General features: G+C 35.4%; 3 protein-coding genes across 5 annotated transcripts in view; 1 reads left to right on the top strand and 2 right to left on the bottom strand.

Annotated features, from left to right (window-relative positions):
• The window catches only part of LOC102806205 (1-aminocyclopropane-1-carboxylate synthase-like protein 1), a 49360-nt gene extending 44693 nt beyond the window's left edge, over positions 1-4667 (bottom strand). For 2 of the 3 annotated variants that reach the window (XM_085501944.1, XM_085501942.1), the window contains exons 1-4: positions 4618-4655; positions 3058-3241; positions 2082-2141; positions 397-537 (exon numbers count right to left, since the gene is read on the bottom strand). In XM_085501944.1, the coding sequence (XP_085358070.1) occupies positions 397-537; positions 2082-2141; positions 3058-3186 (330 nt within the window). In that variant the 5' untranslated portion in view covers positions 3187-3241; positions 4618-4655. Of the gene's footprint in view, positions 1-396; positions 538-2081; positions 2142-3057; positions 3242-4597 lie in introns of all 3 variants that reach the window. The other variant, XM_085501943.1, reaches the window with a different exon arrangement.
• A 75-nt stretch (positions 4668-4742) lies between these two features.
• Positions 4743-20565, top strand: LOC102804043 (dnaJ homolog subfamily C member 24-like). The gene is made up of 4 exons (XM_085501941.1): positions 4743-5002; positions 6004-6142; positions 9950-10018; positions 20249-20565. The coding sequence occupies exons 1-4, from the start codon at positions 4895-4897 to the stop codon at positions 20401-20403; spliced, it is 471 nt and encodes a 156-aa protein (XP_085358067.1). The 5' UTR covers positions 4743-4894; the 3' UTR covers positions 20404-20565.
• LOC100372000 (arylsulfatase J-like) overlaps positions 20553-25644 on the bottom strand; it is a 23831-nt gene continuing 18739 nt past the window's right edge. The window contains exon 11 of the mRNA XM_085501940.1: positions 20553-21235. Within this exon, the coding sequence (XP_085358066.1) occupies positions 21090-21235 (146 nt within the window). The 3' untranslated portion in view covers positions 20553-21089. The remainder of the gene's footprint in view (positions 21236-25644) is intronic.

Here is a 25644-nt window from a genome sequence, read left to right as displayed (position 1 = left end):
AAAAGCCTAACATTTATACAAATGTATGTGTGCACAAAATGTACTTTTGGAATCTGGTGTCAAAACACACAGAATATTCTTGGAGAATGAGAGTCAATTATGATGGAAAAAAGATGATATCATTTTTGTAAAATTACTTAATTTTTAATGTACCATTATTTTAGTATTTCAATTTTGATCAAAAATATTGTTGCCAAGTATTTTGACGATCATCGGTTTTTACAAATAAAACCAAAAAGTTTTTTTTTTAGGTCCCAGTAATTTTATTCAAGTTTTGTTTTTTCTAAAAAGTTTTCTTTCAAAATGAACACATTTACTTAAGATTGTCTTCAAGACAATGATACCTTTTCAATTTATTTCCACTTAATTGAACCATAAACATGCAGGTATTCTTACATTTTCAGGTTTAACTGGAGTAGAAGTCTTGTTTTTCATTGTCAAATAGTCACCAATAGCTTGTCTCAACTGAATAATCCCACGTGTATTGCAATATTGCATCATCCATGGTTCAATGCAATGCATCTTGGGATCTTTGAACTGTAAAACAGAGTAAATCTTTTATCTGTGGCAGAGAGGGAGCTGTTATTTTGTAGTTGGCTTACATTATATTCCTATAGCGGAGCGCAGAAACTCTGGTTGTCTTGGTTTGTTTGCGCCAAAGTATGATACAAGCACAGTCCTTCTATCTATTTATGGGGGGACTGTGATACAAGTCACACTGTTATCTGTGAATGTTATATAATCTGATATTAACCTAATTAAGAATTGATTCATCAACCAAAGGCCCTAAAATCATACAGGTACTAAACTTAGATTAACTATTTTTAGCCTTCCCTAGATTTTAAATTCCTGTTTAGACTCAATAAAGCTAAAAGGCATGAAAACATTTCAACAACAAATTTGATTTGTTTACCATGTTAAGAACCGCCTCATCATTATGGATGTTAAAAATCATTGGTTCACCATTTTCACATTGTTGTGTATTTTTCTCTAGTTTCTTGAATCATACAGACATTTGGATCTTGCAGACATAACATTCCATTGTCACCTGTTTAATTACAATCCACAATAAAAACTCACCTACTGGTACTCTAAAAGTTTGATAATTTATTGGTTTTTAATCTAATCACTGAATTGTACTGACTTTAATTCTCTAAAATTTCATCCACCTTGTTTTGTTTTCTTGGAGCAATGGTTTGACTCCAACATAGGCTTCAATTCATGAAATATACATTTCTTTTAACACCATTGTTTATTATTCAGTCATGGTTTGATACAAATAATATTATCTCTTTAGTTTGCTGTGAAATATGTGTAAAAACACATCTTAGAACATGAAATGATTCTGTACAAACGAGTTGACCTACCAAGGTGTCCTTTGACCTGATAGGTCAAGAATGCCAGTCACCAATCAGAACACTGTATGGTACTACTGATATATTCTGAGGACACATCTCGAAAATGAATTTTGTTATTATCAACATTGAAGTATGACTTATTGGCGTGGGTTTCATTGTCTGATGTTTTTTAGCGAGATGATTAGCCTTTTTTAAGAGGTAAAACAAGTACTGAAAAAGTTTTACCAACTTTCATGATGATAACATGATGGAGTGTATTTTACTTATTAGCATAATAAATCTGCAAGTCTTTCCCGTAGTGCCAACTCATATTCATAATCTGTTTGTATTTTTGGCAATGAACATAACAAATGTTTGTGTTTTGATTTGGCTTCCTGACACCAATAGTGACCATGTATGCCATGTATGCCATGTTTTTAATAAACATAATTTTGTATTCTAAAAACTCAACCATTTAAAAAAATAATTATTTTAGAAGTGGCCAAAATTTTTTACAGTATCATTAATGATTTGACCATTCTAATCACTGCAGGATTTGTTACAACGCCATCAATAATGTAGTCTAGATGATAAGTGAGTCAAAAAAAACTTACCTCATTTATAACACAAATTCTATAATTGAAAATATCATACACTATATAACATGTGTTATTTAGCTAAATTTCATTGCAAAATAATGAACAATGTCACAAATGTCAAAATAGATATTATCTTGGGAATTACCTTCTCTGAAATAAGATCATAACATAAGTGATTCTCACTGCTGCCTAAATTAACCATACCCTAAAAGAATAAAAAAAATCACAATTAATAAAGCAATTAACAACAAATTAAATCAATTATCACACACATTATTAACATTTTTTAACTGAAAATAGAGGTGTTATTAGAATACAAAACATAAATAGTAGAATCATTATGTAGTGATATGACTGAACTATAGCCTATAAACTCTGACCTCTGCTGTACATTATGCTTATAAAAATTCAAATATCAATGAATCCATTAAATGAAATTCCATAAAAAAGTAATAATAATTGTTTTTAAAAACTATTATTTTAAAAATACTTTTTTTTTTAAATTTTGTATCAAATGGACTGGCTACAGATCTTGATAACAATTTTAGAAAAACTACAGAAATAGTTATACAGGTATATTTTGTGAAATTGACAAGCATTGATTTTGGCATTGAAAAAGTTAAAGATCAACAGGTTAATTGCTGACATGCAAATTACATGGGGCCACAAAACATGTCAGAAGTCAGTGTCTTAAAGATTTTTGGATATCAATGTTTAAATACAAAAAAAGAATCACCATGTAACCAGTAACTGCATATTTAGCATTTATCAATTTATCAAAAATGGAAAAAAATCTGCCAGAAATCAGACACATTGATAATTTTAATACATTTCTTAACATTAAAATGGCCGCCATTCAGTCATGATAAATTTTATCATAAGGTGAATGTACAATTAGTAAATCCTAATAAAGTGACATGATGTATGAAGCCTGAATGTGATTGGTCCAGGCACATCAGAGATTTGGTTCAAGAACTGCAATTCGTAAAAAAAAAAATGGCCATCAATAGGCCATTATGAATAATATCCAGGTCATTTTACTGACAAACTTTTACACATGGTAATATTATGAGATATTCTGCATACACTGAAATAATCAATATGTCAACCATAAAACTTACCTTTGGGTTTTTCACCGGATCATACGCGTTGGCAACACATTTAAAGTGTGCAGCAGACAGAGGTGGATTAGGCATCACTCTGATATGTTCACCACGTTTTGATAGCCCTGATGCAATACTAGTTGCCATACTACTTGTTGTTGCTATAATGATGTCAATAGTTTGTTATGAAATAATTCTGAAACTTGAAATAAAAGTTACATGAATTAGTACTAAGATGAGTACTTTCAAATTATAGTTTTTGATGGGTTGGATCTTAATGCTCTTTTGACCATCAGGTCGTTTGTTCTTTAATTTTCACAGTATTTTGGTAGAAACCAAAAAAATACTCTTTTGACCAAAAAAATCACCTATGAAATTTACAAAAAGCAAAAATAATCTGAAATTTAGATAATCAACATTTGGCAAATTGAGTTTCAGAAAATTGTGATTCTAAAATCAGAGGTTTGCACAATATTTCAATTTGTTGAATTAGTTAGATTGACGTATATTAACCACATTAATATTTAATAATGATATTGGTTTACACTGCATTGGTTTATGGCTTGATGAACTGTAAACTTTAATTAAATATTTAAGGTAAAAAACCTAGAATTTATTCATTTTGCAATAAATTGTACTCCAAGGCAATATAAGGATATTGACCTAAAAAGTTGGAGGTCACCAGCCTTTTTTTCGAGAAATTGATGGTTGTATTTTAGTGGAAAGTCACCATTTTGACGCTATTATAACACTTTTACCACTGGTTCCTATGGCAGAGATATTATGCAATATCTCAAAATCTAGCCTAGTGACATAGGCTGAAAAAATCATATATTGTTAATGATGAAGTACTTTTTGTTGTTCTGAATTATTTAAAAAATCTGAGTTTTAAAAAGTGTCAAAAAATGCAATTTTTCTTTAACATTGTGTTCTATGGAATTGTTCTAAAAATAGCAATTTTCAAGAAATATTAGGACACGTTTCTCAAAAAGCATAACTGTAACACACAAAATAATGCTATTTCATTGAACCTAGAACTAATTAACATTGTCATGTGATTTATGACCGATTTTGTCAAAAATTATGACTAGGCTTCTACCTTAATTACGTTGATCTTCTTGTGAAAGAGGTAAGGGTATCAAGAACAAAAAGCACGTAGTATACATGAGTGAATCTCTCTGATTGTACATTTGATATATGTATGAACCAACACATGCAGCTATGTTTTGTGGAAGGTCTAGAATAAAGTAGAATTTCTTAATAGTACTAAGTGTCTAAAAAGTTACTATAAAGTGATGATATTTTTTCTGGAATAGTTTTTCTATTAATATGTTGACTCCATAAAGTCAAATGATTAAAAAATACGAACAGTGAACATACAAACAGATTACACACACAGGTACGCCTACGTTGTTTGTATAGACAGGTGGAGTATACATGTACATGTATGAAATGAACACAAAACTCCCTCCCACCTCCTCCAGGAGTGCCCCCTTATCTGAAGAAATGAAAATGTGAGATTTTATGGAAAACCGAAGACGACATATGAGCAGTATACCTTTTTCAAAATACAATTACCTAGTAATCCACGGGACTTTATACAACCGCCAGTTCAGTGCTAAATTTATATATCAGGTGACTCGGGAGAATATTTGCAACATGCCTGTTATCTCAAAAATAGCGCCATCAGGCGATGACCTTTGACAAACGACAGACAGTAGTCTCGCTATGTAAATGTATGATCACGATTCGTGCGCTGAAAATCAACACGACGATTGTTGTCCACATCCACGAAAGCAATGACTATCGAAAAGAACACGTTCCGATTACTCGAGTATAGGATTTCCGGTTGAAAATGACGTCTGCACTCGAATTTAGCGTTGATTTGTATGCAGTTTTTGACGCAAACAATAAGTGCTCCGACGACGAACTTAAACGTATCTACCAAAAACTGATCTTAAAGGTGGGCTACCTCGCAATCATATTACTTTTTGATGTTGCATTATGTATACACCACAAGTCCCGTGTGGATTAATACGACAATGCCACAATCCCTGCCCTAGACGTGTTAGCTAAAATTGCAAGTGCACCACCGGTGTCAGTTTTTGAAAAATCTGTCGTTTTTCGTTTGTGTTTTGGTAATTCTGTTACAACTGAGTAATATTACAAATATGGCAGTAATCAAAGGCAACAATACCGCTACGCTATTCTAGATTTGTTACATATAGCTAAAGCAGTTAAACTGATGGCAATTTCTAGTAACAAGCCTTCAAATATATATTTTTACACTGGTGTAGTTTATTTTCGATAGTACATCCTGACCCACATGTTTTAAAATCAAACCTTATCAAATAAAATATTGTGAAAATCCAATTCACTTGCATATCCTTGATTTACCTAAAATAAAGATAATTAAACCCTTTCAGTCATCTATCAAATATTTCTATGTTCACATCAAAAACATTATTTTTATTCTATAATAAATCATATCGAAATAACTTAATCAAGATGCAATATCAAAAAAAAAATTATTTAATAAATATGATCAAAAATACCTACATTTGAATGCCTCTTTAAAGCATGGTAGTGAAAATAAATCTAGTATACATATAAACTTCAGAAATTTGACATGTGTATCATTTTAATATTATTAGGCTTCGCCAGTTTTCATATTGAATATCAAAAACTGGCAGTGCAATTTAATAAATGAGTTAATGGAAAGTATGTTCCTGAAAAAAATAGAAAAAACATTTATGTTCAAGTTGTTTTCCAAAATCAATACACACGCCCATTTTTTCATCAAAAAATTGTTATAAAAATAAATTTTCACACTGACCGAAAACAATGATATTCTGAACTAATGCTTCCAGTCATTGGAGTGCTCTTCATTGGTAACACATGTATTAATTGCTCACACCTAAAATGTCTAATGCAGCAACATTTTTCTGTTGAATCTTATTGTAGTATCACCCGGATAAAATTGACAGAGACTTGCCGAAACATGAAAAAGACAAATATTTGGATAGATTCATTGAAATTGATAAAGCCTGGAAAATTTTGGGTCATGCCGAGAAGCGGAAAGAATACGATGCTAAATGTCAAGGTTTGTCAATTTAAATGTACCATGAATATCTCAAATATTGGTTTCATATCTGCTTCATATTCTCAATATTTTGTTATCTATGATTATATAAATGTTTCAAATTCTACTAGAATTGGTTGAACACCAGGAAAATTATTTTAGGTGATGTCATGTAATTAATTATTAATGAAGGCATTCAATTGTGACAAACAAAATGATTGAACAAATGCTAAAACAGTGATGACATATTTATGTTTTTATAGCAGCACATGTTGTCGTCAATTGATCTCTATCACATGCCATACCGCATTCTATAATCCCCGTTCCTCCCCTGATAATAAGCCCCTACCAGAGTGTAAGCCCGCCCACCCTATTTTTAGACATTTGTCACACGCAACGTAATATTACCGTAATTGGTATAGTACAGGTGTGATGATTCAAATACCAAAATGGCAACAGTAACAGAAAGACTTCCCTGGCGGCGATGATAAAATACGAACACGGAGCCAACAGATGAGGTTTCAACTGGTACTGGTATTATTATACTCTGCAAACATCAAGTACAATAACGCGGTAAATCTCCACTACTCCAATAACTAGATACTTAAACTCCAATACACTTCAACGAGATCTCCAATCTGAACTCAGTGCTGAACAACTCCCCTATATATACCCCCACTGTCTATAAATAGACCATTACATCAGCATACATAATGAGTCTGGAACTTACTACAAATTTCTAGAATGTTCCATTACCTTCTATTGCCTCCTACAGTGTTATATTACCTATTCAACCAGTTTCTAAAAAAAGAATATTCCACCCAGACACAGTACGGTTCTAGAACATTCTCAGTGACACGGAAGTGGTAAATAAGTCGTATGCGACAACATTTAACAAGTTGAGGGCATCCCGATTATAAGCCCAGGGTGTTTTTACCAGGCATCATCGACATTTATTAAAATATTTGTGTAAAAAGTGTGTTTTATTGCATAATAATCGTGAATGGTATGGTAGTTTGGTTGTGCTTTTATCGTTTTACTTGATCGTGTCCCTTAATTTTTCCCAATTTTACATGTTCAGGCCCCTGGGCTAATGATCGGGGAAGTACGGTACGTCATTTCTATTCTTGTAATCATAACAAATGCTATTCAGGGAATTTTTTTTAAGGAGTATACCTTTATTACTATTGGCAACATTCTATATTTGTTATAACTGATCATAATCCACTGACTGTTCCAGGTTCGGTAAAAGGGTGCAAGCCCATGGTATGAAGGCACTGCGCCCCTGTTCCTCTGTCTGGAAGAACCCCTGCTATTTATTGTAGCTAAATCTGAACATAATTTACTGTTCATTATAATTCAGTCGTATTTCAGAACCCTCTAAACTGAATGCATTTGTTCTTTGCATGTGCTTAGTACTTATGTGGGACATATGCACAGTACAGCCATTGATCAACCAGTACTAGATGGACTAACAATATCCAGCCTCCTCTTTGCTGATGATATAGTTATCACTTCAACATCTAAAGAGGGACTTTAGTCTTGCCGTAATCATCTACATGACTATACTAATAGGTGGGGATTGAAAGTAAATACACAAAATCTTCACAAAATATGGCCACAGATCTGATAACATTGCTCTTAAATATGGTGACACAATTCTTGAAAAAACCAATCAATTCACATACTTGGGCATTACCTTTAACACTAATGGTTCACTCCACAAAAACTATGCAGAGACTTACTGATAAGGCAAGGAAAACCAAATATTCAATTGGTAACATCTACAGTGAAAAGTTTAACAATATTAAGTTGAAATCCAAACTGTTTGACTCATTGCAATTACCAATTTTATTGTATGGATCTGAAGTTTGGGGTCTTTCAGAGAATGGTAAATGGGACAAGACTGACACAGAGAAGTTTCACTTAAATTTTTGTCGTCAGACTTTGTGTGTCAACAATAAAACAAGTGTGATCGGTTGTAGGATGGAAATGGGTAGATTACCCTTAATTGCAAGAATCCATTACCAGGCAATCAAATATTATCAAAATATTTTGAACAATGGTCCTATCTGCTTTACATACCATGCTATTAAGGAACTGCAACAAAACTGCTATAAAAATACATGGCTAGCTAGTCTAATTAAGATTAGTAAAATTTACAAAATTAACATTCAGTCTGTACAAAAACAAACTTTTTATCAGTTGGCCAAAGATCATTATGTAAATTCATGGCTTCAGGACATCAAAAGACCAGATTCAAAAATAAGAACAACATTAGCACATCACCTTATTTATACCTGTTGAATAAGAGAGAGGAAATTAAGCTTATGTCTAAACTGAGACTTAGCAACCACAGATTAGAAATAGAGCTAGGACGTTACAAGAGACCAAAAACAGCAGTTGACAACAGAGTTTGCAAGACGTGTAACATACTTGAAGATGAAATACATTTCATTACATCCTGTAAACTCTATAATACAGATCGTGAGAAACTATATATGGTCTTCACTGAACAATTTCCAGATTTTCAGTCTGCCAGTAATATAGAAAAATTTAAGTATATCATGAATACTGGTACATCAGAAATAAAACTCATTAAACATGTTATTACCTATCTTAAATCATCTTATACTTTACTTGCTAACTTCCAAGCACAATGAAATTTTTCTTCTCTTAAGCACTATTAGTACTGTACCTAGTAGTAGTTATGTCTTTTTTATGTGATTTAGTTACTTCTTGTTGTTATACTTTTATTACAATTAGCTAAAATTGAGATGTAATTTCACAATACGGCGTAATAAAGTTATTATTATGCAGTCTGTAGTTTTAGTGATTTAATGACAATTTGTTTTACAATTGGATCAAAGATGGGAGAAAGGCAGCCATTTTCTTTTTTGGCCTTGATACTACTCTCTCTCTTTCACCGATGCACTATTTTCAATGATATTTAGCATGTGTCATAAATTGATACACGTTAAAAAAATGCACATAGATAATTTACAAGAGTGAATCCGGCTGCAAATGAATTCATGAATGGCAAGATTTCCTCCTGAGATGCATATTAGCTTATACAACAGAATACGTCTGTGGGTGTGAATAAACTCTAACTAACAAGGTGTATATTCTCAAAGATACAAAGTATGTTAGTCACTTGTTACTAGTTCATGTTTTACTTATGTCACATTAAATTGTAAAGTGCTTAATTTCCCGCCATGAAAACATTGTTAAGAGTGTAATTGGGTAACACCATACCAAACAAGCCATACATGGCACAGTCCCAGTTAGTTATCAAATTAAGATTTGTTTATAGTACCGGTAATATAGTTTGAACATAAACATGTCAGACCTATGGATCCAGAAGCTTATGCTTAATTATGATGATTTTTCAACATTAAAATGATTAGCATTCAGTTATCTTGTATCTGATCATGAAGTTTGTCCATATTGAGAGATTTTGCTTTGGAACAGCGTTAATTAAAACAAAATGGCCACTGGTCTGCAATTTTGAATCCGATCTGAAGAACAAATGGACGTACATCATCATCCTATAATGTCCAATGGCATGTACCAAGTTTGAATGAAACCCATCCATAAATGACCAAGATGCGATTCTAGAATGCCAGAAATATTATTTGTAATCAGATCATGCAACAAATTGATGTGCATTTATATAATGTTATATATGATGTATGTGTGAAGTTTGAATGTAATTGGTCCCGGCATATCTAAGATATAAATGTACATGTAGGTCCATCCACACACACAGAATTTAATTTGGGACTGTCATTAACAATGACTTGTTAATATTTACTTCTTTCATCACAGAGAATGCAGTGAGCAGAAAATGGCCAATGAATTCAGAAATAGATCTGGATGAGATGGACTACAATGAAGGTGAGTATCACATGAAAACATTAATTTACATATTCCCTGTTGAGGGTATGGGCATGCGTGTACATGATCACGTCACATGTTTAGCCCCCGCCGGATCTGCGATCCGGGCGGGGGGTATTAATTTGGGTTGTGTCTGTGCAATGTGCGTGCACATTTTCATGTTACCAGCTTTTTCTCACACATGTGTGATCCAATTAAGTTCAGAGTTGGTACAGAGACAGAAATTAATGGTGCTATGGTGCACATCAAGTTATTTTTTCGATTCTTCAAAGTTTCTCTGTGTTTTTCCTTGATTTTTAACATTTTCCCTTCAAAATCCGACTTTTCCCGAAATTACCCGAGTTTAATCCGAGTTTTGATGACGCTTACGCAGTTCTCGTCTCGGTGGAAATCAGTCATTTGTGAGGATATTGTATCCCGGAATCTTTATTTGCGCAACGCTTCTATGGACAAAATTGTGTCTCGTCAATTTCAAAGGTAAGAAACTGTGCTTGTTATGGTATTTATACACTTTGTATTATCGTTTGTGTCTCCGGTTTGGTGATCGTGAGAAACTATTGCTAACCTGGCGAGAGTTTCGCCAGAAAAACTGCCTTTTTATTATGGTTGTAGGAACTGATTATGTATTGTGTAAATTGAAAGTTTACCTCGTGACTTAAGAGGTTTGCAGTGCTCTCACCGGGATTCAAACGTCGTGGTGGTGTCGGCGCAATGCTGCTCTGAGACGCTTGCCAGACTCTGCCTCGCTCAAAATCATTATCGCCATGCTTGATTTCCGCAACATTTACATTTGTTTATGATTTCCACAGCTATTGTTCTATGAGATGCGTCCTCGCTGTTCATAAACAGCCATAAACAAGTTTAGTTGGGTCGGCATGTACTCATTGAAAGTGTTGGTTTATTTACGTAATCCACTGATCACGCAATAGGCGAAGTTAAAAATATGTCGCTACTCAGGAGAGCTTGCCCACAACGCTAAATGTCCCAATATAAACGTACCGGTACGTTTATTTTTTCCACAGAAAAATTCCATCCGGCACATTTTTATTTGGGACGGTACGTTTATTTATTTTTCTAAATCCGATTAAAAAAATCCTGCCTTTTTCCCCATGAGAAACGAAGCCAAAAGATTGCACTAAAACATCGGTAAATCTGGTCTTTCGTGTTGCTTTCACCATGAGGTCGCTGAACTGTCATATTTAAATGCTTTATGGTAATTTGAGCACATGGGCACCATCCAGCATTTTGATTGGTTGATTAGCGACTTGACCTATCTGGTCATTATAAACACGCGTCGTGGGCATGGATAACATGGCGGATATTGTCTCATCGAGCGTTAACATGTAACCGAAAACATTTGCTTACGATAAAACTAAGTTGCATTTTACTTGCATTTCATAACAATTCAACGAATTTATTTTTTGTACGTTAATATAATCACTACTGAGTACTAATCAACAATTACAACACTTCAAAAACAAGTAAGCTACCGTACCGTGCCGTGCTACCAACAAAAAAATAATGCATAATGAATATAGTGAATATTTGTTGTTGTCATGTGAACAGTTTTTGACTCCCGTGTGCGAAGCAGTCTGTATGTCTGTATGTATGTATGTATGTCACTTTTTTTGTTCCACCGTTATCTCAAGAACCACTAATCAAATTTTGGTGAAACTTGGTACATAGATGCTCTGGGATAATGCGCAGAGTTGATTAGGTTTTGGTAAAAATCTATGAATATTAATTACCTAATTTGCATGATAATTAGCTGATTTTTAGCTGTTCCAAGACTGTTCCACTGATATCTGAAGAACCACTCATTGGATTTTGATGAAACTTGGCACATGGATGCTCTGAAGTAGTGCGCAGATTTGATTAGTTTTGGGTAAAAATCTATGAATATTAATTATCTAATTTGAATGATAATTAACTGATTTCAAGCTGTTCCATGACTGTTCCACTGATATTTGAAGAACCACTCATTGGATTTTGATGAAACTTGGCACAGGGATGCTCTGAACCAATATGCAAATTTGATTAGTTTTGGGTAATAATCTATAAATATTAATTACCTAATTTGCATGATAATTAACTGATTTTAAGTTGTTCTATGACTGTTCCACTGATTTTTGAAGAACCACTCATAACGACATTGGATTTCAATGAAACTTGGCACATGGATGCTCTGAACTACTGCGCAGATTTGATTAGTTTTGGGTAAAAATCTGTTAATATTATTAATTACCTAATTTACATAACGATTAATCAATTTTCGGCTTTTCCACTGATATCTCAAGTACTAATCATAACATTTCAATAAAACTTGGTACATAGATGTCATATGACACTGCACAGACCTGGTAGTGTTTAGGGTAATATCAGTACATATTAATTACCTAATTTGCATAATAGTAATGATCACATTTCAATGAAACTTGGTACATAGTTACTTGAGGACTGTGCAGAGACCTAATTAGTTTTTGGGTAAATATTTGTGCATATTAATCACCTTATTAGCATAATTAGTTAATTTTCAGCTTTTCACCTGATATCTCAAGTACTAATCATCACATTTCAATGAGACTTGCGACATTTTCTAGGACTATGCAGAGACCAGATTAATTTTGGGATAAATAAGTGTGCCTATTAATTACCTAATTTGCATAATGAGTTAATTTTTTGCTGTTCTATGGCTGTTGCACTGATGTCTACAAACCACTCATTGGATTTCAATGAAACTTTTAAAGAGTACCCATCACATTTCAATGAACCTAGGACTATACACCATATTAGTTTTTGGTAAATATGTATGCTTCTTAATCACTTAATTAACATAATTAATTAATACTGATATCTCAAGTATTGATCATCACATTTGAATAAAACTTGGTACATAAATGCTTTAGGACAATAGGCAGCTTGATTAATTTTGGGTTAAAATCTGTTCATATTAACTCTCTAATTAGCATAATAATTAATATTTTTTGGGTTCTAATCACATTTCAATGAAACTTGGTACATTGTGCAGACCTTATTAGTTTTACACTTAAATCTGTTCATATCAGTTACCTGATTTACATAATTAGTTTTCAGCTATTCCATCAATATCTCAAGTACAAGTAATTTTGAATTAATTTTTAATATGTCTTCAATACTCTCAGCACACAGGAGTTCTTTCTAAGCTTTCTTTGATTTTGATTGACTGTAATTTTCCAACATTCCATGACGTCTATTGTAGCACCAAATTAGGGCTTTTCACTCCTCTTTGACGCCTATTTAAACGATTAGACGGCATCTTGTCGCCAGCCACGAATGTCACACTAGACGAACTTGATCGATACTGCCGACTATTCCATGCATTTTTTATCGACGCACGACGACACGCAAATCGAGAAAAGTATTGTCCTTGCAACAATTTTGCGCAATACGTCACCACTATACAGTGACTGATTTTAATTTTTATTCAACATTAAAACAAACTACAGTGAGTTGTTCTATGGTCGTATAAAAATAAAATGAACTACATCAAGATACAGTAAAGTTAACCAACTAAACAAAAATAATAAATAAAATAAAGCTAAAAATAATATTACAAACACATAGAATCACAATAAACTTGTACGATACAGTACAATACAATACTCTAACTACTATTGCTAAGGAGTGGAAAATCACATTCACATTAGAGTCATAACTATGGAAAGAATATTTTTATATTTGGTGGAGCTGCTCATATATCATGAGCATACATTTTTGTATGTACTGTGCAGTTTCCCAGCCAGTCAGACTACTTCGCTACTTCATTACATCTTGCAGCCTTTCAAACAGTATATTGCTAGAAATGCATCAATTGTTGTCCATGTATATTCCTAATTGCTCAGTGAAAACTTGCAATTTCTTTCTGGCTGGTATAAATATATTAAGTAATATATTTTCGTACTGAAAAGACAGTACGAAAATATCTTTTTTAATTAAATTTAACAGCTAATGGGAGCATATATGCTACAATCTCTGCTTACTTTTGACTAAATGTTTTTTTGTTTTTTTCAGGTGCAGAGCCAGAATTTTTTTCTCGGAAAGCAAAGCCACTGAAACTGCATATACAATGTATTACAAAATCATACTATTCGCTGCATGTCTGACAATTGTATAAAGTTTTGCAGGTCGTCTTTTTTTTTTTTTTGAGAAGTGCTGTCAACCAAAGCATAAATACTGTAAAACGACTAATTTTCACTGGGTTTAAATTTCACTGATTTACCATTTCAGGCATATTCAGTGGGTTTTAAATTCACGGTTTCGTCATTTAGATAATGTGTTCTATGCTAAATTTTACATATTCACTGTGTTTTAATTTAGCGCATTTTTCCAGTCAGCGAAATAAGCTAAATTAAAACACAGTGAATAATTACCCCCTTTACAGTATGTGTTTCTCTGTACATAAAAGTTCAATTTCACATGATTTGTTAATATTAATGTATGATAATAAAAACTTGATAATATTTTTTCTTGATTCTTGCACTTTATTTGTATCATTGTCATATGAGAAGTACTCTTGTCCTTATTTAGAGATATTGAAACTAATTCAGGGCCACAAACTACATGTAGATCTGTACATGAAGTACATGGGAAGTAAAGTTGTTGACACAGGTAATGTACACCAAGGATCATTGCAGTTTCTCAGTTCTTCATCTGGTGCTAGTACTTGTATGACAAATGGTATCTTTGCTCTGTTACTGTTTGAAATATCAGAAGTTTTTCGCTGGAACAGTTCTGTGATTGACGGTGTTCTTGTATTAGGAATACAGTTGTACAAAGAAGTTTATCCAAACAGACACAACACTGACTCTTCAACATATTTGCAGATCTGATTTGCATACTTGCATGTCATTTTACCTGTTGTACTTGTTTGTTGCTCTCTGGTGTTCTTGCTGAGAATGCCATAGAAATCATGTTTGCCAATTTACATCCAAACCAAAAACTGGACAAATTATATGTTGCAACTTTCAGTGTCATTCATGCCCTGTTTGATTGGATAAAGTTTTACGACTTGGAGGCCATTTTTTCCCTCAAAAATCTAAAAAAAACAAGCTTTTTCTAGCTGTTAACAGCTTTTTCTCAGATATGTCATCCAGTTTTGTTCAAAGTTGGTACAGGGACAGGTAATAATTGTTTACAAGTGCACATCGCATTATATGTTTAACAAGTTATAAATTGTCTCAGAAAAGCCAAATGAATAAATTTTTACCCCACCCCCTAAAATTGTAACACATCAATTCTGAACAGAATTTTAATACAGCTCATAATGAATTAATTCACTCTGACACAAACCAAGTTCAATATAAGTTTTTAAATTTTTTTCTGAGCGGGGGCTATGACATGACATGTCATGTCTTGTTTCATATAATTCAGATTTTATTAACAAAACTGTGATGCATATTAAGTTTGAATTTTAGCATTTTGATAGTTTTCTTTATTTGGAATACTGATACATGTATGTCTATCACATTTCAATCTCATTATCATATTATACAGAACTGCCTTCTATTATTAAAATCCCAGAAATTCACTATCACTGTCTGAGTTGAAATAATATTTTACTTGTTGATGCTGTCTTCAGTAACGTCAACTCTGCATCTTGTTGTGCCATCCAGTGTGTTTTTAATTCACTCAAAAACGATTTCTTTACCATTTCCTAGTTGTCTTGTAGATTAAACCAGGATTTGACAATCCGGGTCAATGATGTGTTGTCTAATGCTGGTTTAGGTCACTCTCCTTCAGTCATATTCTCCACTTGTCATTGGATGAACCCTAACCATCCGCATTGCATGTACTGCTTGTTGATGCCAACATCAAGCGGTTGTTATCATGGTTGTCAGTGATTTTGGTGTGCAAGTGACTAGAAAATGAATCAAAAATAATAACATATACCTGCCACAGCAACCCTTCTTTTCAACTTTGAAGATGTCCCTAGGCACGCTGACATTCAATCAAAAGATGCCTAACTTGATCACAGTCAGAAGATGTCAAACTTGATGGCAGTCAGAAGATGCCAAACTTGATGGCAGTCAGAAGATGCCAAACTTGATCGCAGTCAGAAGATGTCAAACTTGATCACAGTCAGAAGATGTCAAACTTGATCAGTCAGAAGATGCCTAACTTGATGGCAGTCAGAAGATGCCTAACTTGATGGCAGTCAGAAGATGCCTAACTTGATGGCAGTCAGAAGATGCCTAACTTGATGGCAGTCAGAAGATGCCTAACTTGATGGCAGTCGGCATATGCCAAACTTGATGGCAGTCAGAAGATGCCTAACTTGATGGCAGTCAGAAGATGCCTAACTTGATGGCAGTCGGCATATGCCTAACTTGATAGCAGTCAGAAGATGCCAAACTTGATGGCAGTCAGAAGATGCCAAACTTGATGGCAGTCAGAAGATGCCTAACTTGATGGCAGTCAGAAGATGCCAAACTTGATGGCAGTCAGAAGATGCCAAACTTGATGGCAGTCAGAAGATGCCAAACTTGATGGCAGTCAGAAGATGCCTAACTTGATGGCAGTCAGAAGATGCCAAACTTGATAGCAGTCAGAAGATGCCAAACTTGATGGCAGTCAGAAGATGCCAAACTTGATGGCAGTCAGAAGATGCCTAACTTGATGGCAGTCAGAAGATGCCAAACTTGATGGCAGTCAGAAGATGTCAAACTTGATCGCAGTCAGAAGATGCCAAACTTGATCGCAGTCAGAAGATGTCAAACTTGATCGCAGTCAGAAGATGTCAAACTTGATCGCAGTCAGAAGATGCCAAACTTGATCGCAGTCAGAAGATGTCAAACTTGATCGCAGTCAGAAGATGCCAAACTTGATCGCAGTCAGAAGATGCCAAACTTGATGGCAGTCAGAAGATGCCTAACTTGATGGCAGTCAGAAGATGCCTAACTTGATGGCAGTCAGAAGATGCCAAACTTGATGGCAGTCAGAAGATGCCAAACTTGATGGCAGTCAGAAGATGCCAAACTTGATGGCAGTCAGAAGATGCCAAACTTGATGGCAGTCAGAAGATGCCAAACTTGATGGCAGTCAGAAGATGCCTAACTTGATGGCAGTCAGAAGATGCCAAACTTGATGGCAGTCAGAAGATGCCAAACTTGATGGCAGTCAGAAGATGCCTAACTTGATGGCAGTCGGCATATGCCTAACTTGATAGCAGTCAGAAGATGCCAAACTTGATGGCAGTCAGAAGATGCCAAACTTGATGGCAGTCAGAAGATGCCTAACTTGATGGCAGTCAGAAGATGCCTAACTTGATGGCAGTCAGAAGATGCCAAACTTGATGGCAGTCAGAAGATGCCAAACTTGATGGCAGTCAGAAGATGCCTAACTTGATGGCAGTCAGAAGATGCCAAACTTGATAGCAGTCAGAAGATGCCAAACTTGATGGCAGTCAGAAGATGCCAAACTTGATGGCAGTCAGAAGATGCCTAACTTGATGGCAGTCGGCATATGCCAAACTTGATGGCAGTCAGAAGATGCCTAACTTGATGGCAGTCAGAAGATGCCTAACTTGATGGCAGTCGGCATATGCCTAACTTGATAGCAGTCAGAAGATGCCAAACTTGATGGCAGTCAGAAGATGCCAAACTTGATGGCAGTCAGAAGATGCCTAACTTGATGGCAGTCAGAAGATGCCAAACTTGATGGCAGTCAGAAGATGCCAAACTTGATGGCAGTCAGAAGATGCCAAACTTGATGGCAGTCAGAAGATGCCTAACTTGACGGCAGTCAGAAGATGCCAAACTTGATAGCAGTCAGAAGATGCCAAACTTGATGGCAGTCAGAAGATGCCTAACTTGATGGCAGTCAGAAGATGCCAAACTTGATGGCAGTCAGAAGATGTCAAACTTGATCGCAGTCAGAAGATGCCAAACTTGATCGCAGTCAGAAGATGTCAAACTTGATCGCAGTCAGAAGATGCCAAACTTGATGGCAGTCAGAAGATGCCAAACTTGATGGCAGTCAGAAGATGCCAAACTTGATGGCAGTCAGAAGATGCCAAACTTGATGGCAGTCAGAAGATGCCTAACTTGATGGCAGTCAGAAGATGCCTAACTTGATGGCAGTCGGCATATGCCAAACTTGATGGCAGTCAGAAGATGCCTAACTTGATGGCAGTCGGCATATGCCTAACTTGATAGCAGTCAGAAGATGCCAAACTTGATGGCAGTCAGAAGATGCCAAACTTGATGGCAGTCAGAAGATGCCAAACTTGATGGCAGTCAGAAGATGCCTAACTTGACGGCAGTCAGAAGATGCCAAACTTGATAGCAGTCAGAAGATGCCAAACTTGATGGCAGTCAGAAGATGCCTAACTTGATGGCAGTCAGAAGATGCCAAACTTGATGGCAGTCAGAAGATGCCAAACTTGATGGCAGTCAGAAGATGCCAAACTTGATGGCAGTCAGAAGATGCCTAACTTGACGGCAGTCAGAAGATGCCAAACTTGATAGCAGTCAGAAGATGCCAAACTTGATGGCAGTCAGAAGATGCCAAACTTGATGGCAGTCAGAAGATGCCTAACTTGATGGCAGTCAGAAGATGCCAAACTTGATGGCAGTCAGAAGATGTCAAACTTGATCGCAGTCAGAAGATGCCAAACTTGATCGCAGTCAGAAGATGTCAAACTTGATCGCAGTCAGAAGATGTCAAACTTGATCGCAGTCAGAAGATGCCAAACTTGATCGCAGTCAGAAGATGTCAAACTTGATCGCAGTCAGAAGATGCCAAACTTGATGGCAGTCAGAAGATGCCAAACTTGATGGCAGTCAGAAGATGCCAAACTTGATGGCAGTCAGAAGATGCCAAACTTGATGGCAGTCAGAAGATGCCTAACTTGATGGCAGTCAGAAGATGCCTAACTTGATGGCAGTCGGCATATGCCAAACTTGATGGCAGTCAGAAGATGCCTAACTTGATGGCAGTCGGCATATGCCTAACTTGATAGCAGTCAGAAGATGCCAAACTTGATGGCAGTCAGAAGATGCCAAACTTGATGGCAGTCAGAAGATGCCAAACTTGATGGCAGTCAGAAGATGCCTAACTTGATGGCAGTCAGAAGATGCCAAACTTGATGGCAGTCAGAAGATGCCAAACTTGATGGCAGTCAGAAGATGCCTAACTTGATGGCAGTCAGAAGATGCCAAACTTGATAGCAGTCAGAAGATGCCAAACTTGATGGCAGTCAGAAGATGCCAAACTTGATGGCAGTCAGAAGATGCCTAACTTGATGGCAGTCAGAAGATGCCAAACTTGATGGCAGTCAGAAGATGTCAAACTTGATGGCAGTCAGAAGATGTCAAACTTGATCGCAGTCAGAAGATGCCAAACTTGATCGCAGTCAGAAGATGTCAAACTTGATCGCAGTCAGAAGATGTCAAACTTGATGGCAGTCAGAAGATGCCAAACTTGATGGCAGTCGGCATATGCCAAACTTGATCGCAGTCAGAAGATGTCAAACTTGATCGCAGTCAGAAGATGCCAAACTTGATCGCAGTCAGAAGATGCCAAACTTGATCGCAGTCAGAAGATGTCAAACTTTATCGCAGTCAGAAGATGCCAAACTTGATGGCAGTCAGAAGATGCCTAACTTGATGGCAGTCAGAAGATGCCAAACTTGATGGCAGTCAGAACATGCCAAACTTGATTGCAATCGGTAGATGCCAAACTTGATGGCAATCAGACGATGCCAAACTTGATGGCAGTCAGAAGATGCCAAACTTGATGGCAGTCAGCATATGCCAAACTTGATGGCAGTCAGAACATGCCAAACTTGATGGCAGTCAGAACATGCCAAACTTGATGGCAGTAAGAACATGCCAAACTTGATCGCAATCGGTAGATGCCAAACTTGATGGCAATCAGAAGATGCCAACTTGATCACAGTCAGTAGATGCCAAACTTGATCGCAGTCAGAAGATGCCTAACTTGATGGCAGTCAGAAGATGCCAAACTTGATGCTGATCAGCAGATTGATATATATTGACATGAATCATGTAAATCTGAATTTGCAATTTCTAAAAAAAAATTAATACATTGTAGCATATTGTTTAAAGCTGAGCCCTTTAACATAAGTAACAGTCAAATCTCACATCTTCCAAATCATGCTAATGTCTAACTACAATGTCGCAAGCTATTCCATGGTTACTTATGATTACATCTGTTTCTGATTAATTACAGCTGATGGTTACTATGGTTACCATTGTCGCTGTGGAGGAGAGTATGTAATAACGGATGACGATATGATAGGAGGTACCAATGTAATTTGCTGTGATACCTGTACATTAAGTGTCAAGGTTACGTACGAAGTACAAATTGATGATACTAGTGAATAATCTGTCAACAAAATGATCAAGTTTGCAGACACCTTATTATGGAACTATCTCAGTTCATAACAGAATTTTCTGAAAGTGTGTTTTTGTCATCATCTTTTTCTATTGTCAAAACAGTGGAAACTGTGGACACATTTAAACCGAAATAAATATTCTATGACAAAAGTAGTACTTTATTTCTGAAAAAGACATTTTTTTGCCATGAGTTGCATCCATTTAATTTGCTGATTATTTCAAATACACTGTTATACGTTTTGGCCTTTCACCATAAAAACATATCGCAAGAACAATTGTTGCCTTCTGGGATCACTGGCTTTTGTTGTGATCAGTTTTGCCAATATTCACCTCCATTTCTGATGCACGCATAGTGAAGGTGTGGTCGCAGACCTGAACTCCCTGTACAAAATAACACAGAATACATGTACAAATGCATGGTAATTCAAATTAATGATTTATAGATACAAATAAGACTGAAAGGTGAGCAGTATTTGAAAATAATTAATTTCAACGAGTAGTTACTGTACTAAATGTAGATTCAAAGTCTTTTATACAGAATATGTTATAATGCAATTATATACAAAAAAATGAATTTTATTTTGCCACTAAGAGTTTCTGAAGATGATATATAAGACTATAAGATCATTGTTTTAGCAAGAAATGGGAAGGGGATAGCCCCTTATCCATGCACGTTATGTGTGATCTGTTAGGTTAATCCATGGCTCCCAGGCATAGTTGTGTAGTCTTGGATCACTTTTTGGATCGGACGGTTTATTGCCTGGTTTCACAGCTGTGGCATTGTAAGCAGACAGTTTTTCCAACATCATTTTTACAATTTCTGTAAAATAATCAAAGAAGAACACAGCAAAATGAGTTTTTCTCCATTTCATCCGATAATTTTTACATGAATCATTGATAACGTTCCTTACCTTGATACTTATCAGCTATGTTATGATATTCACATGGGTCATTGATAACATTATACAGACATGGTTTCTTACCTGGGTACTTATCAGCTATGTTATGATATTCATATGGGTCATTGATAACATTATACAGACGTGGTTTCTTACCTGGGTACTTATCAGCTATGTTATGATATTCACATGGGTCACTGATAACATTATACAGACGTGGTTTCTTACCTGGGTACTTATCAGCTATGTTATGATATTCACATGGGTCACTGATAACATTATACAGACATGGTTCCTTACCTGGGTACTTATCAGCTATGTTATGATATTCACATGGGTCATTGATAACATTATACAGACATGGTTCCTTACCTGGGTATTTATCAGCTATGTTATGATATTCACATGGGTCATTGATAACATTATACAGACATGGTTTCTTGCCTGGGTACATATCAGCTATGTTATGATATTCATATGGGTCATTGATAACATTATACAGACGTGGTTTCTTACCTGGGTACTTATCAGCTATGTTATGATATTCACATGGTTCATTGATAACATTATACAGACATGGTTCCTTACCTGGGTATTTATCAGCTATGTTATGATATTCACATGGTTCATTGATAACATTATACAGACATGGTTTCTTGCCTGGGTACATATCAGCTATGTTATGATATTCATATGGGTCATTGATAACATTATACAGACGTGGTTTCTTACCTGGGTACTTATCAGCTATGTTATGATATTCACATGGTTCATTGATAACATTATACAGACATGGTTTCTTACCTGGGTACATATCAGCTATGTTATGATATTCATATGGGTCATTGATAACATTATACAGACGTGGTTTCTTACCTGGGTACTTATCAGCTATGTTATGATATTCACATGGGTCACTGATAACATTATACAGACATGGTTCCTTACCTGGTACTTATCAGCTATGTTATGATATTCACATGGGTCATTGATAACATTATACAGACATGGTTCCTTACCTGGGTACTTATCAGCTATGTTATGATATTCACATGGTTCATTGATAACATTATACAGACATGGTTTCTTACCTGGGTACTTATCAGCTATGTTATGATATTCACATGGGTCACTGATAACATTATACAGACATGGTTCCTTACCTGGGTATTTATCAGCTATGTTATGATATTCACATGGGTCATTGATAACATTATACAGATATGGTTCCTTACCTGGGTACTTATCAGCTATGTTATGATATTCACATGGTTCATTGATAACATTATACAGACATGGTTTCTTGCCTGGGTACATATCAGCTATATTATGATATTCATATGGGTCATTGATAACATTATACAGACGTGGTTTCTTACCTGGGTACTTATCAGCCATGTTATGATATTCACATGGTTCATTGATAACATTATACAGACATGGTTTCTTACCTGGGTACATATCAGCTATGTTATGATATTCATATGGGTCATTGATAACATTATACAGACGTGGTTTCTTACCTGGGTACTTATCAGCTATGTTATGATATTCACATGGGTCACTGATAACATTATACAGACATGGTTCCTTACCTGGTACTTATCAGCTATGTTATGATATTCACATGGGTCACTGATAACATTATACAGACATGGTTCCTTACCTGGGTACTTATCAGCTATGTTATGATATTCACATGGGTCATTGATAACATTATACAGACATGGTTCCTTACCTGGATATTTATCAGCTATGTTATGATATTCACATGGGTCATTGATAACATTATACAGACATGGTTCCTTACCTGGGTATTTATCAGCTATGTTATGATATTCACATGGGTCATTGATAACATTATACAGATATGGTTCCTTACCTGGGTACTTATCAGCTATGTTATGATATTCACATGGTTCATTGATAACATTATACAGACATGGTTTCTTGCCTGGGTACATATCAGCTATGTTATGATATTCATATGGGTCATTGATAACATTATACAGACGTGGTTTCTTACCTGGGTACTTATCAGCTATGTTATGATATTCACATGGTTCATTGATAACATTATACAGACATGGTTTCTTACCTGGGTACATATCAGCTATGTTATGATATTCATATGGGTCATTGATAACATTATACAGACGTGGTTTCTTACCTGGGTACTTATCAGCCATGTTATGATATTCACATGGTTCATTGATAACATTATACAGACATGGTTTCTTACCTGGGTACATATCAGCTATGTTATGATATTCATATGGGTCATTGATAACATTATACAGACGTGGTTTCTTACCTGGGTACTTATCAGCTATGTTATGATATTCACATGGGTCACTGATAACATTATACAGACATGGTTCCTTACCTGGTACTTATCAGCTATGTTATGATATTCACATGGGTCACTGATAACATTATACAGACATGGTTCCTTACCTGGGTACTTATCAGCTATGTTATGATATTCACATGGGTCATTGATAACATTATACAGACATGGTTCCTTACCTGGATATTTATCAGCTATGTTATGATATTCACATGGGTCATTGATAACATTATACAGACATGGTTCCTTACCTGGGTATTTATCAGCTATGTTATGATATTCACATGGGTCATTGATAACATTATACAGATATGGTTCCTTACCTGGGTACTTATCAGCTATGTTATGATATTCACATGGTTCATTGATAACATTATACAGACATGGTTTCTTACCTGGGTACATATCAGCTATGTTATGATATTCATATGGGTCATTGATAACATTATACAGACGTGGTTTCTTACCTGGGTACTTATCAGCTATGTTATGATATTCACATGGGTCACTGATAACATTATACAGACATGGTTCCTTACCTGGTACTTATCAGCTATGTTATGATATTCACATGGGTCATTGATAACATTATACAGACATGGTTCCTTACCTGGGTACTTATCAGCTATGTTATGATATTCACATGGTTCATTGATAACATTATACAGACATGGTTTCTTACCTGGGTACTTATCAGCTATGTTATGATATTCACATGGGTCACTGATAACATTATACAGACATGGTTCCTTACCTGGGTACTTATCAGCTATGTTATGATATTCACATGGGTCACTGATAACATTATACAGACATGGTTCCTTACCTGGTACTTATCAGCTATGTTATGATATTCACATGGGTCACTGATAACATTATACAGACATGGTTCCTTACCTGGGTACTTATCAGCTATGTTATGATATTCACATGGGTCACTGATAACATTATACAGACATGGTTCCTTACCTGGGTACTTATCAGCTATGTTATGATATTCACATGGGTCATTAATAACATTATACAGACATGGTTTCTTACCTGGGTACATATCAGCTATGTTGTTATATTCACATGGGTCATTGATAACATTATACAGACATGGTTCCTTACCTGGGTACTTATCAGCTATGTTATGATATTCACATGGGTCACTGATAACATTATACAGACATTGTTCCTTACCTGGGTACTTATCAGCTATGTTATGATATTCACATGGGTCATTGATAACATTATACAGACATGGTTTCTTACCTGGGTACATATCAGCTATGTTGTGATATTCACATGGGTCATTGATAACATTATACAGACATGGTTCCTTACCTGGGTACTTATCAGCTATGTTATGATATTCACATGGGTCACTGATAACATTATACAGACATTGTTCCTTACCTGGGTACTTATCAACTATGTTATGATATTCACATGGGTCATTGATAACATTATACAGACATGGTTCCTTACCTGGGTACTTATCAGCTATGTTATGATATTCACATGGGTCACTGATAACATTATACAGACATTGTTCCTTACCTGGGTACTTATCAACTATGTTATGATATTCACATGGGTCATTGATAACATTATACAGACATGGTTCCTTACCTGGGTACTTATCAGCTATGTTATAATATTCACATGGGTCACTGATAACATTATACAGACATCGTTCCTTACCTGGGTACTTATCAGCTATGTTATGATATTCACATGGGTCATTGATAACATTATACAGACATTGTTCCTTACCTGGGTACTTATCAGCTATGTTATGATATTCACATGGGTCACTGATAACATTATACAGACATGGTTCCTTACCTGGGTACTTATCAGCTATGTTATGATATTCACATGGGTCATTGATAACATTATACAGACATTGTTCCTTACCTGGGTACTTATCAGCTATGTTGTTATATTCACATGGGTCATTGATAACATTATACAGACATGGTTCCTTACCTG

The sequence above is a fragment of the Saccoglossus kowalevskii genome, chromosome 1 (assembly GCF_978046115.1).
Source record: "Saccoglossus kowalevskii chromosome 1, keSacKowa6.1, whole genome shotgun sequence".
Lineage (NCBI taxonomy): Eukaryota > Metazoa > Hemichordata > Enteropneusta > Harrimaniidae > Saccoglossus > Saccoglossus kowalevskii.
The sequence above is the reverse complement of the archived record's forward strand: the minus strand, read 5'-3'. Positions and strand labels throughout refer to the sequence as shown.